The sequence below is a fragment of the Dryobates pubescens genome, chromosome 31 (assembly GCF_014839835.1).
Source record: "Dryobates pubescens isolate bDryPub1 chromosome 31, bDryPub1.pri, whole genome shotgun sequence".
Classification (NCBI taxonomy): Eukaryota; Metazoa; Chordata; class Aves; order Piciformes; family Picidae; genus Dryobates; species Dryobates pubescens.
Window position 1 is genome coordinate 5,700,485 of NC_071642.1, and position 12,764 is coordinate 5,713,248.

A 12,764-nucleotide genomic window follows, 5' to 3' on the forward strand; every position below is an offset into this window, starting at 1 on the left:
AGCTAGAGCAGGCTGCCCAAGGCCACATCCAGTCTGACCATGAATGTCTTCAGGAAGAGGGTCTCAACCACATCCCTGGGCAGCCAGTTCCAGTATTTCACAGCCCTCATTGTGCAGAACTTCCTCCTAATGGCCAGCCTAAATCTGCCCTGCTCCAGTTTCAAACCATTGTCCCTTGTCCCACTGCCACTCTACCACAGAAGGGCTTCACTGGGACAGATGCAAGCAGTGAGCAAGAGCAGAATTCTGTCAGAAGGCATCCACTGGAAACACCACAATTTACCACAGCACACCCAAAGCCTTCACCCCAGCAGCACAGGGGAGAAACCAGCACAGCTGTTCAACAAGAAAAAACCCACACATTTAATTGTATTTGGCCAAGAAACAAAACATGTACAGAGAAAAGTGTCCATAAAAAAGGAGTTCACCATGCCTGGGCACTGAGCTGAGCCTCCCACTCCACTCACAGCTCTGTGGAGCTGGACTGCTTCTGTGAGCTGGGCAGAGCTGGGCAGCAGCAGGCAGCAGGGCACAGGCAAGGGACATACAAAATAGTTATGAAAAAATATGCATTTTAAATAAAGAACTTAAAAGAACTTAAACTTTATACAAAATGTGGTTGCAACTTCAGTGTCTCCACCCTATGGACTATTGCCAAACTCTCCACATCTGCACCCTGCTCCCCGCATCCATCTCTGCCAGACTCTTTCTCCAGAGAGCTCCACCTCTGTCCAGCTCAGTCCAAAGTACCTGAACAGAAACAAACAAACAAAGTATAGCCTCAGGAGGCAGCAACACAGCTCTGTGAACAAGAGAAAGTTGTCTGCAAGCAGCCAAGGGAATGTGCAGTGGCGTTGGGAAGTTTACACAACTCATAGAATGTTAGGGGGTTGGAAAAGACCTCCAGAGATCATCAGGTCCAACCCCCTGCCAGAGCAGGAGCACCCAGGGCAGTCTGCACAACACATCCAGGTGGGTTTTGAAAGTCTCCAGACAAGGAGATTCCACAACCTCTCTGGGCAGCCTGCTCCAGGGCTCTGTCACCCTCACACCAAAGAAGTTTCTTCCCATGTTGAGCTGAAACCTTCTATGTTCCAGTTTCTATCCATTGTTCCTTGTTACTGTGCATCACCATAAAGAGCTTGGCTCCCTCCACTTGCCCCCCACCCCTCAGATACTGATTGACATTGATCAGATCCCCTCTCAGCCTTCTCCTCTCCAGACTAAACAGCCCCAGGGCCCTCAGTCTCTCTTCACAGGGGAGATGCTCCAAGCCCCTTAAGCATCCTCGTGGCTCTCTGTTGGACTCTCTCCAGCAGATCCCTGTCCCTCTTGAACTGGGGAGCCCAGAACTGGACAGAGTATTCCATGTGTGGTCTCACCAGGGCAGAGTAGAGGGGGAGGAGACCCTCCCTAGCCCTCCACAAGGTCACACATGAGGAAACCCAAATCTAGTTAACAATGTTGTAGGTGTCTCAGGGTCCACTTGATATGTGTTTAACCCCTCAGACAGGGGCATAACAAGTCACACTATGAAAGATGTGGAAACAGAGGGCTCTGCAACTGATTAAATCCTTTCTCCCCCAAGAAGATTACACAAACTGCTGAATCCAAGTGAAACCAAGGAGAAACTCACCCTCCAAAAAAGCAAATTCATCAATAGCTTCAATGGCATTATCTGCAAAGCAGATTGAAAACAATTAACATAAACTCCATAGCTGCATCTGTTTCAAACATGATTCAAAATGACATTCCAGGCCAGTGAGCAGTTTGAAAGAGCTTTACTTGGTTTGGAGCTGGTGAGTGAAATGCAAAGCAAGGAGAAGCAGCTACGACTGCTTCACCACGCTGGGTGGAGAGGGAAAATCCTCCACCCTAGCAAGGGCAGCCAGCACAGAACATGCTCTCATACCCAGGTCTTTCCTCTGCAGGGTCTTCCTTTTTCCTTGCTGAGCATACACGTAAGCATCTTTGGCTATAGTTTCAACAAACAACTCCTGCAACATGAAAACCAAGGCAGTTACACACAAGGGGTGAGAGACAGAAGAGAGAACATCCTGAGGCAAGGAAAGGTCCTATGAGACTTCATGAAGAACCCAGAACCTCCCTTTTAACATTTCACTTTTCCAGTAAATAGCTCCGAAAAGAACAGAGGAAGCTGCTGGGCAGTGATGCACAGGAGAACAACATGAGCAGAGAGAAAGCCAGGAGTGAACTGGACAGAGAGGGTTCCTCCAGACACATCCAGGAGACCACCTACAGCCCAGCTGCTCGCAGGACCCCTTCTGGAGGGGAAAAGGGACAGAGCACAGCTGCCCCCGGCGGGTACCCTCCGAACACCTTCCCGCTGCAACCGGGAGCCGCTGTGGGCTGCGGCAGGGTCTCCAGCGACAGGAGAGGCCTTGTGCTGTGCCCGGCTCCTCCCGCGGCCTCCTTGGCTGTCTGCACCGACCCACGGCCAGGGTGCCGGGGCCAGGCGGACCGGCCCGGGGGCAGGCGGACCGGCCCGGGGGCAGGCGGACCGGCCCGGGGGCAGGCGGACCGGCCCGGGGGCAGGCGGACCGGCCGGGGGCAGCGGCTGCCGTTCTGCTTCCCCCGAGACAGCTCGGGACAGGGGCCTGGGTGTCCGCTGGGCGCTGCCTGCCGACAGGCACCAGCTGGCAAAGGAAAGCCTCAAACGCTCTAGAAACAGCCAAGCGAGCGCTCCACCGCCCCCCGAGCGGCTCCCCAGCCCACAGCCGCCGAGCGCAGCGCTGGGGGCCGCGGCCCGGCCCCGTTCCGGCGGCAGCCCGGGCTGAGAGCGGCCTCCCAGCCGCCCCGGTCCCCCCGCCGCCAAGTGGCCGCGGCCGCCCCTCACCGTGGCCCGCGCCAGCACGAACACGGCTTCCTGGCTGGCCAGGCTGACGTCCGGGTCCGCCTTCACCAGCGCCTTCACCCGCGCCAGCGGCAGCCGGGCCAGGCGGGCCGGCCCCGGCCCCGCGCCCGCCGCCTCCTCCCCCGGCGCCGCCGCCTCGCTGGTCGCCACCGGCACCGGCACAGGCACCGGCACTGGCACCGGCACCGCCGCCGCCATCCCGCGCCCAGCGCTGCGCCTGCGCGGCGCCGCCGCGGGGAGCGGATGGGGGAACGCGCGGGGGGGGCCGAGAGGGACGAGCGGGGAGCTGGGGAGGGCCCAGCCCGGCCCCGGAGAGCGGCGAGGGTGGCTCGGCCCCGCGGCCCGCTCAGCCCCGCGGTCCGCTCAGCCCCGCGGCCCGCTCAGCCCCGCGGCCCGCTCAGCCCCGTGTCCCCCTCAGCCCCGTGTCCCCCTCAGCCCCGTGTCCCGCTCAGCCCCGTGTCCCCCTCAGCCCCGTGTCCCCCTCAGCCCCGTGTCCCCCTCAGCCCCGTGTCCCCCTCAGCCCCGTGTCCCGCTCAGCCCCGTGTCCCTCTCAGCCCCGCGGTCCCGCAGCGCTGCCCCTCAGCACGGCCCTTGGGCTCCCATCGCTCTCCGGCTCCAGCCTTGCCGCCGAGCCCCAGCCCGCGGCCCCGCCGCGTCCCGCATCCCCGTGGCGCGGCCCTTGCGCTGCCCGGCACCGCCTGTGCCCCACAGCCTGCTCCACAGCCTCCTCTGCCCCCAGAGCTCTGCCCTGCCCGCGGCAGTGGCACTGGCGCAATGCAGGAGGTGGCAATGGGGACCCAGCTCTCCCAGGAGGTGGCTGTCACAGCTGGCTGCCTTCCCTTGGGTCTGCTGTGGGACCTCCCAACGCCCTTTCTTCGTATCGTCTCCAGCAGATGGGATCAAAGCTTTCAGTGCCCACCTTGGGCACCCATTATCCTATGCAGGGCGCCGTGGGGCTCCCACCCTTGGCTAACAATTGGCCTCTGCCAGCCTTCCCCACACCGCTTCAGCCTAACCCCATCCACAGGCACTGCTGGAGGGGCATCTTCCCCAAGGGCTGGAGGGACACAGCACCCCTGGGCAGGGGCATTGGCACCTGCCTGCAGACGGCTGGGGTGGCCATGCCACAGAGCTTGGCTCAGCTGCTCAGACCTTTCCTGCCTCTGAGGTAATCAGCCATGGTGTTTCGACATAGAGATGGCCCAACTCAGCATGGCACCATGCACGGTGCTTCCCCTGCTCCCTGTCAGCAGAGCAGATATCCCCCACTTTTGGACACTGGAAAGCCACAGTCCTCTGCCCAGCCCCGCTGTGCTCCTGCAGAGCTCGGCTGAGCAGGGCCATGCTGGTTCTGCCATGTGACCGCTGCAAACCTTCTCCACCCTCTGTGGGTCCTGTGGAGTGCTGAAGACCTGACCTGCAGCAAGCTCACATCAGCCACCACCGAAGGAAAACACAAACCACCCTCCTGGTCCATCCCTTGTCCCAGAGCCACTGCTTGAACTCTTCTGTGGATGGCAGTGGCTTATGGGCAGCAGGGCTTGGTGGGCTTCAAGCTTCCCAACAGCAGCAGTGTCCAAACTCGCAGTGCACCAAGCGCTGCTCCTCCTCCTCCTCTTCCTCCTCCTCCTTGCGCTGTTTCACAGTCAGGCTACAGCAACTTCCTGGCGTTGCCCACAGCTTCTCACCAACTGTTAGGAAAGAACTTCTGGTTTCAGGGCTGGGGGACTTTGGAGAGGCTCGCCCTGCACAAGCCCTTCAGCTTGGATGCCTCCTGTGGTATTTACAGAGGAGGTGAGCACGCAGGAAAGCAGCTGCTGATGGAAAATGGTGAGTAAAGAACCGAGCCTGGGCTTCACTGGACCTGGGGATGGGGCACAGGGAGCAGAGCCACAGCTCCTGCTTGGGAAGGCTTTAGCAGTGTCCTTGCAAGGGGCTGGATCCTGCTGAGCCCCTTGCTCCTCCTGGAGGAAAAAGTCCCCCTGTATATCTGAGCTGGTTGGAGCTTCAAAGGTCTCTGCTCAGTTCCTGGGCCTAGTGCAAGCTTTGCTGGGTGGTGTTGGGCTGAGGAGGAGGCTGCTCTGCTACCGAGTCCAGGAGGGCACCCACTGGTGCAAAGCCTATTGAAGAACTTGGAGGTGCTCACAGGGACAGTGCTGCTGTGTCCGCAGCTGCAGCTGAGGGCTCCGTGCCAGTCCCAGCTGTGGAACAGCTCCCAGACGGATGGTTATGAAGCTCTGAATCATTCAGGTGCCAGAAGCCCTGGCAGCACGTTGGGAGTCTGGGAGAAATTGGGGTGGGTTCATTATTTTGGGTGCAAGCCCCAGGGCCTGGTGTGCAGGAAGCAGGAACCTTCAGCTTAGCTTCACCACTGGCTGTGCTACGGCTGCGGCGCTGCAGCCTCTGCAGGGAAGCTGTGGGGGCTGCCTGGGCATCTGAGGGGAACTTGCACTTGTTTGAGCTTATGGAGTAGTGTTGGGGCTGGAGATTAGGAAGAAATTCTTTCCACTGGGGGGGATGAGACACTGGAACAGGTTGCCCAGGATGGTCCCTCCCTGGAGGTGTTCAAGGCCAAGCTGGATGAGCAGCCTTGGCTAGTGGGAGGTGTCCATGGCAGGGGGTTGGAACTGGATGATAATTAAGATCCCTTCCAACCCAACCCACCCTCTGATGCTGTGTGCATTGGAGCAGTTATGTCTCAGCACTGCTCCACTTCTTTGCATGGCAGCCCTTCTCTTGTCAAAGAAAATGACACAACACAAACCCAAAGTGAAGTCCCAGAGCAGAGAGAACGTCAAAAGCAAAGCCCAGGGCAAGTAAAGCAGGGACAGAGGGACACTGCAGTGCAAGGACAAGGGGGTGGGAGAAAGATGGGGAGGGTCAGATGATCACTGCCCTTCCACAAGATCTATGTGAGAAGCTTAGGGCAAATGTAAGCACATCTCACCTGAGCATTAGGACACACCTTGGACCTGGCACTCTTCTTCCAAATGTCATTTGGCCTCCTCCTGGCAGCCTTTCTCGGGAGGCTTCAGCAAAAGTTGCTTTCTGGTCATTGAGGAAGCCAGGGGCAACTGGGGCTGGCATGTCCCAGTTCACATGAGCATGGTGTGAGCAGCACAGGAAATGCACTGGTCAGGAAAGTAGGACAGAACTGCTGCCTCAGGACCTCGGGTTGTGTGTGCAGGCAGGGTGAGCTCACCACTGCTGGCCCAGGTTTTCCTCCATGCTGAGATCTCTGTGTGGCCTCCCCAGCCAACTCCTGCCCAGCTGCCCTGAGTTCACATGGACCTCACGGGACCAAGGACCAGGGCAAGGCAAGTTGCTCCCACCTGAGGCTTAGGCACTTTCTAGATCTCAAATTCTGGCCTCAGGAACTTTGCTACTAGTAGAGTACAATCTTCCACCCAATCCCTCTGTTTGGAGGGTCCCTGGTGGTGAATGAAGGGTGGATCAGATCAAAAGACTCCATGAAATTCCTCCTGGATGCCCTGGTGGTGGAACCTGTCCTCAGTCTGCTGCAGCCCAGTGTTACTTTCTCAGCCATGTCCCAGGACCACTTTGAGCAGAGAGCACATTTCAGGGAGGGGGTTCAGTGCCAGGCTGTGCTGAGGAGAGGCTGCATTGCCTGGGGAGGCTGTGACTTGTTTTCCTCCATGGTGCTTTAGCTGGAGCTTTTCTTGCTGGTTACAGACACATCTGGAGGGCAAAGAGGCTGTGGTGAAGCACCTGCTGGCAAAGTTTGAAGGGAACAGGAAGGACCCACACGAAGCTGGCAGCTGGCCGCAGAGCTGCTTGGCAGCAGTCCCCCCAGCGGAGCCGGGACAGACCCCCACGGGGGGCTCCAAGGGGGAGCCCCCTCCAGAGCCCCCCCGCATCAGGAGGCTGGACTTCAGCAGGGCTTCTCCAACCCACAGTAAAGGTCAGAGTGTGGAACAGCAGTTGCCTCCTCATCCCACCTCTGAGCTCCCAGGATGGATGGTAAAGCTGAAGAAGGGGATTGCTCAAGAGGCCAGCTCCCAGCCAACCCCTCCAAGGCCAGGAGGAGGAGATACATTGAGCAAGGAGGCAGGAACCACCTCCAACCCTGCCCAGAGAAACCTAGCTCAGCAGACGTGGCCACCCAGCAGAAGCAAGGCTGCTCCAGTGGTTCCTGCCAAAGGAGAAGTTGCCACAGCCTCCCTGGATGCCCTGAGAAGTGCCCCCGGGACAGGGCACCCAGAGCTGCCTCCGAGGAAGCCTCTGCCAAATGCCAGGGTGCTGGGAACGAGGCCAGCCAAGCCCAAGCGTCCTCCTGCCGTGCATCTGGAGAAGTTCAGTGCAGCTGCAGGTCCTGGGGCGCCTTCCCCTCCTGCCACAGAGCCCCCGAGGAGCATTCAGCGGGGTATGGCCAGGCACCTGCAGGTCCCCCAGAGAAGGGGAGAGGAAAATCCTCCCAGTTAGAGTCTGGAGCTCCTGAGAGATGGAAACACTGGGGTGGGGGCACTGATGGAGGCATGAGGGCTTGTGATGCCAAAGGGGCTTCTATGGGCATGGCATGTGAAAAGGAAAGAGGGAGGGCAGCAGGTGCAGGAGCAAAGGGGACTTAGTGCCCTGTCTGTGTCTGGGGCAGGCATCAGGCTCTGGGGTGCTTGCAAGGAGTGGGGCTGGAGTGAAAACCTGAGGGGTGTTGACCAAGTCCCCCATGAGGCTGAGCCCAGTGCAGGAACTAAGGTGGTTGGTGGCTGGAGGCTGTGGGGAAAGAGAGGCTGAGACTCAGGCTTGTTAAGGTGGCAGGAGGGAGAGCAAAGGGCAGATCCTCTCACTGCCCACAACTAAGGGAGGAGAAGGTGGAGCTGGGCACTTCCTAGAGTACCCAGGCACAGCTGCAGCTGTGGCCACCAGAGCCATGGTGCTGGCCTGGTGTTGCCCTCCAGCTGTCCATGGGGTGCAGGGCTTGGTTCCTCTTGGTCAGGCTGGTTCCAGATCTAGGCAGATGAGTTTTTAACAGCTGTCAGTCTGCTGATCCATACTCTGGGTGATGAAACCTGTTTCAAATCCTGTTTCTTGCTCAGCTCCTCTTAACTTCTTCTTCACCACCCTCCAGCTCTGGGGCACCCAGCATAAGGACATGGAGCTGTTGGAGCAAGTCCAGAGGACCACAATAAAAAGAGGGCTGGAGCACCTCCTCTGTGAGGACAGGTTGAGAGGGTGGGGTTGCTCAGCCTGGAGAAGAGAAGGCTTGGGGGAGACCTTCTTGTGGCCTTTCAGCACATAAGGCTCTAAGAGAGATGGGGACAGACTTGCTACCAGGCTCTGTAGTGACAGGACAAGGGGTGAGGGCTAAACTGAGGGAGGGGAGGCTGGTTGGACTTGCTGATCCCGAGGGTCTTCTCCAACCTGAATGTTTCTGTGGTTCTCTGATTTAGATTAGATATAAGGAAAAAGTTCTTCATTATGAGGGTGGTGATACACTGGAATGGTGACACCAGAGAAGGTGTGGATGTCCCATCCCTGGCAGTGTTCAAGGCCAGGCTGGATGTGGCTGTGAGCAACCTGCTGTGGTGTGAGGTGTCCCTGCCCATGGCAGGGGGCTTGGAACTGGCTGAGCCTTGAGGTCCTTTCCAACCCTGACAGTTCTGTGATGCTATGAATTGCAGCCCTGCCCTGCTCTGGTTCTTTTTGCTAATTTTTAGGGCAATCTGGGGATTTTTAGGCCTTGCTATATAATTGCACATTAGAGAGCACAGCTGCCATGTTGTGCCATGGATCTTCATGCCAGTTGCTGGTTGATCTGGTTTGACCAGGCTGGTGACAGCTACCTGCCTGGTGATAAAAAGATGAGGATGTTAGCAGGGATGGGGATGCACAGGGCCAGCAGCACCTTCTGCCCAATGATGCTCCTGAGCACATGGAGATATCCAGGGCTTGCCCTGACTGCTGCACCTCTGGAGTTCAGAGTTTTCACCATGTTCAAAATACCCATTTGGGCCTCTTCCCCTCTCCTTGCATCACTGATCCAGGGAGAAAGTAATACAACTGGGGAAACACCGACTAGAGCTCCCCAGGGAGCTGTGCCCCAGGGTATGGGAGGAGAGAAACTCCTCCGATGAGCCATGGAGTGAGAACTGCTCACTGGATCCAGATGTGCCGTCAGCTGTACCTCCTCCCACCCCTCTGTACTACCTCTAGCCCAGGGCAGCTCTGACCTCAGGCGGGGTGAGCAGACAGAGAGGACTAAGCCTTTGCTATTGCTCTTTTCACTGAAGGCTGTGTGAAGCCAGGCTGCACCGCCCCGGCCCCGGCTCCGGCCCCGGCTCCGGCTCCCGCCCCGGCCCCGGCACGCCTCCCGCCGCAGGCTGCTCCCGGCGGGACCGGGTAAGGACCAGGGCACCGCTTCCGTTCGGGGGCGCTTCCAGGCTTGCTAGACCCAACTGGGAGGGCACCAGAAGAAACACCAAGAGGGTCCTTGGGTTCTCCTGCCTGCTCCTGGAGCCCAAGCCGGGACAGCTCCTGCAGTGCCATCCTTTGTAGGCTGTCTGACCAAGCAGGTCTGGCTGCTGCCCTCACACCCTGCCCCCATCCCCTGCCCCCCAGGCTGCTGTCCCATGCTGCTGGGCCTAGCGAGGAGCTGCTGGCACATGGCAAAGAGCTGCTGCCCCGCTCTGCCCCAGACCTGAGCCCAACTGCCTGCTGCCCACCCTCCTGGCAGCCTTGGCCCTGCCCTTGGCCCCCAGTGCCACGGCTGCAGCAAGACTCCCTGATGGCTGTGTGCCTCCTGGCAGGGCTGAAGAGGAGATCTATGATGATGTGGAGCCAGTGGGGCCCCCCAGGGCAGGCCGAGGCTTCCAGCTGCCCAGTGTGTTCCGGCCGTTGGCGTCCCCCCGCCCCGCAGCAGGTGAGCACAGGAGGGGCTGGGATGCTGCTGGGGGCAGCTCAGAGGGCATCCAGGCCCCAGCCAGCCTGGGCAGCAGTGCAGCCCACACTGCCTCCGGGCATGGCAGGGCAGTGGGGTTCTCTGCTCCCTTATAAAGGGGCATGGGAAACCTTGATGTTAACCATGCTCAGAGGACCAGCTCAGGGTTTGGTCCCAGGAGGAGGAAGCTCTTGCTGCTGTTTCAGCCTTTGTCTGGTTTCACTGGGTGTCAGCAGCACCTCTCTGGGGTTTGGTTTTCCAGGTGGAGATGCTGGTCGAGCTGCTAACAGGGCTGCCTTGCTGGCAGCTGCACAGAGGTAACAGAGCTTTTACTCTTTCTGAGGGTCACAGCCAGGGGCTCCTTGCTTTGACAAAGCTGGGGGCTTGATGGTCTCTGCTGGGCTTGGGTAAAAGGTCTGTGGTGAGGGGCACAAGCAGCAGTCCCAACACATGGCTGCAGAGCCCCAGCAGCCCCAGAGCTGGGGCAGGGAGATGTGATGGGGCAGCAGCTGGGGAGGGAAGGGGATTGGGAGAGAGCAGAACCTGGTGTCACCTGAGTTTGCCTATGATTCACAACGACTCTGCAGAGAAGCCCAAGTCTCCCAGAAGATGAAGGCAGTGGCACTCAAGGAAAGCAAGAAGGAGAAGCTGGACAGGGAGTTTCAGAAGAAATTCAAGGTGAGCAGCAATTGCTTTTCCCTCTGAGCTCCCCTGCACCTCCCAGGAAGGCTGGAGAGTGATGGCAGAGAGGAGCTGTGCTCTGCAGAGAGCAGCTGAGAGCCAGGCCCCACCTGTCCTGTTCCCCACTGACACATCCCCAGCTGAGAGCAGCCCCCCCCGAGCTCCTGGCTGCAGAGGGATTTGCTCTCTACAGGAAGGGAGGGCCGGGGGTGCTGCCCCGGGGCAGCTGCTGAGCTGCAGCACTGTTTGTGTTTCAGTTTGAAGGAAGCATCAATGTCCTGACTCAGATGATGGTTGACCCAGCAGCAGTGGAGAAGAGGGGTGGAGGGAAGAACCTTCCCCTGAGGCGGGGAGAGATCCTCGATGTCATTCAGTTCACCAACGAGGAGCAGATCTTCTGCCGGAACAGCCAGAGGAGATGTAAGTGGTGGCTGAGGCTCTGCCGGCAGCAGGGACCGCAGCACACAGAGCCCTGGGAACTCCTGCTGTGCACACAGCCCTGGCAGGCAGCTGGAGGCATCCCCTGTGCCTGAGCCAGCCCTGCTGTACCCTGGTCACAAGTGTTCCACTTCTCCTTGCACAAGCTTCCTGTTCTGCTTCCTGCTCAGCACCTTCTGCTCTTGTCTGGGCTTGCCCCCCCCTCCCCAACTCAAAGCCTTCACTGCTCCTGGAGCCCAGCCCCTGCATTGCCCCCAGCAGGTTCCTCCCAAGGGTCCAGCTCAGCTTCCCACAGCCAGGTTCCTCCTTTCACCCAGCTCTCCTTGGGTCAGGAGGTGCTGCTAACCATTGCCAGTCCTGGGCAGGGGCAAGTGCCAGGGTGAGGCCCTGGCTGTGCCCAGGGTCCCTGCACAGCCTGACTCACATTACCTGCTCTGTTGCAGATGGCTATGTGCCTCGGGCCGTGATGCTGCACCTGTGAGTACCTCTCCCCCAGCCCCTTTCCCAGCCCCTTCCTCCCCACTCTGCAAGCTGTAGCAATTGCCCAGGGAGTGCCTGGCACTGAACCAGCCCTGGCAACTGAGTGCCAGCTCAAACCTTAGGCATAGCTCTGGCTGGTCAGCCTGGCAGCGGCATCTGGCACTTCTGGTGTCAGCAGAGACTCTGGCACTTGGAGCAGCTTCCTGGGGTGCTGTGAGCCCTGCCCAGGCTGTGGTCCCTCAGGTGGGGTCTGCCCAGGCACTGCTCAGCTGTTGGCAGTGGCAGGGTGTGAGAGGCCAGCAGCTCCCAGCAGCCTGGGCCAGAGCCACCCTCCCTGCACAATGCAGGAGGGGCAGAGCTGTGCTCACCCCTGATCCTAGCTCTGTAAGGAGAGCAGGAGGCTGGCAGGAGGCAAATAGGGTGGTGGACAGCAGAGTCCATGCTGGGAGAGGTGGGGCAGGCGTGGCAGCAGGAGCTGGCCCTTGCCTTGCTGCTGGGGGGAGGTGGGGACCAGGCTCTCATGGCACTGCCGCTACTCTCTCGCAGGGACACTGACATCTACGATGACGTCGAGATTTAGGGTAGGTGCAGAGGGAACCTGCTGTGACCCCCACACCAGCACCTCCTCTCTTGCTGTTTCCCCTCCCTCCCTCTCTGTGATTCCCCTCCCTCTCTCCAGCACATCTCTTCCTTTCTCTCAGTTCTCCACAGGTCCTCACATTTCTCTGTTCTCAATTACTTGGACTTCCCTGCACCCTTTCCCTTCTCACGTGATCCATCCACTCTGCTGCCAGCCCCAAGGACCCTTCAATGTCCTTTGAGATCTCCCTGGTCCCTCAGAGGTGCCCTTTCTGGGGCTCACCCCTGGCTTGCACACAGCTCTGAAGCTGGAGCTGGCTGGAGACAGCTGAGTTTTAGCTGTGCCAACAGGCAAACATCTTCTGCAGTTCTACCTGGCAGGTTGAGTGATCCATGCTGGAGCCAAAGGCACAGGACAGCAGCACCAGAGTCCCCTCCAGGGGTTGGGACGTGACAGCACTGTTTGGCACACTCCTGCTTTGGAAGGAGCTCTGCTTCCTCCTGAGATAGCCACAGAAGCCACCATGTCCCTACTGGGACAGCAGCAAGGCCACCGAGCGTGCTGGGAGGTGGCAGGGGAGGTGGCAGGAGGGTCAGAGGCATCCTCAGCTCAAACCTTCTCTGTGGATTTATTTGTTCTGTGTAAAATCTGGCAATGGTTTGAGAGGCTTCTGTGGTCTTATTTGTGAGGGGGGAGAGTATTAAAATGTGGGCTGGAGAGGTTTTCATTGGGAGAGGTTTTAGTCCTTCCCCATTCCCAGAGCATCCTCAGACCCCAGTCAGACCCCAGCCCCTGCCACAGTCCAGCTGGGCACA

At 59.0% G+C, this 12,764-nt stretch overlaps 2 protein-coding genes across 2 annotated transcripts; one reads left to right on the forward strand and one right to left on the reverse strand.

Annotated features, from left to right (window-relative positions):
• Positions 1-368: 368 nt before the first annotated feature.
• Positions 369-3,073, reverse strand: POLE4 (DNA polymerase epsilon 4, accessory subunit). Its single transcript, XM_054175462.1, has 4 exons — positions 2,858-3,073; positions 1,913-1,997; positions 1,637-1,678; positions 369-750 (listed from the first exon to the last, which is right to left on the reverse strand). Exons 1-4 carry the CDS (start codon positions 3,071-3,073, stop codon positions 737-739), a joined length of 357 nt encoding a protein of 118 aa, XP_054031437.1. The 3' UTR covers positions 369-736.
• A 5,890-nt stretch (positions 3,074-8,963) lies between these two features.
• On the forward strand, positions 8,964-12,649 carry PRAM1 (PML-RARA regulated adaptor molecule 1). The gene is made up of 9 exons (XM_054175463.1): positions 8,964-9,033; positions 9,124-9,232; positions 9,640-9,752; positions 10,033-10,087; positions 10,358-10,448; positions 10,709-10,871; positions 11,333-11,366; positions 11,916-11,950; positions 12,330-12,649. Exons 1-8 carry the CDS (start codon positions 8,964-8,966, stop codon positions 11,947-11,949), a joined length of 669 nt encoding a protein of 222 aa, XP_054031438.1. The 3' UTR covers position 11,950; positions 12,330-12,649.
• Positions 12,650-12,764: the final 115 nt, after the last annotated feature.

Bases quoted from the DNA above. Each gene is read 5' to 3' on its own strand.
- POLE4 (XM_054175462.1), bottom strand. From the start codon at position 3,073: ATGGCGGCGGCGGTGCCGGTGCCAGTGCCGGTGCCTGTGCCGGTGCCG. The intron at 1,998-2,857 runs GTGAGGGGCGGC...TTCATGTTGCAG, and splicing joins TCGTGCTGGCGCGGGCCACG to GAGTTGTTTGTTGAAACTAT. The intron at 1,679-1,912 runs GTATGAGAGCAT...TCTGCTTTGCAG, and splicing joins CCTGCAGAGGAAAGACCTGG to ATAATGCCATTGAAGCTATT.
- PRAM1 (XM_054175463.1), top strand. From the start codon at position 8,964: ATGAGCCATGGAGTGAGAACTGCTCACTGGATCCAGATGTGCCGTCAG. The intron at 9,753-10,032 runs GTGAGCACAGGA...TTGGTTTTCCAG, and splicing joins GTCCCCCCGCCCCGCAGCAG to GTGGAGATGCTGGTCGAGCT. The intron at 11,367-11,915 runs GTGAGTACCTCT...ACTCTCTCGCAG, and splicing joins CGGGCCGTGATGCTGCACCT to GGACACTGACATCTACGATG.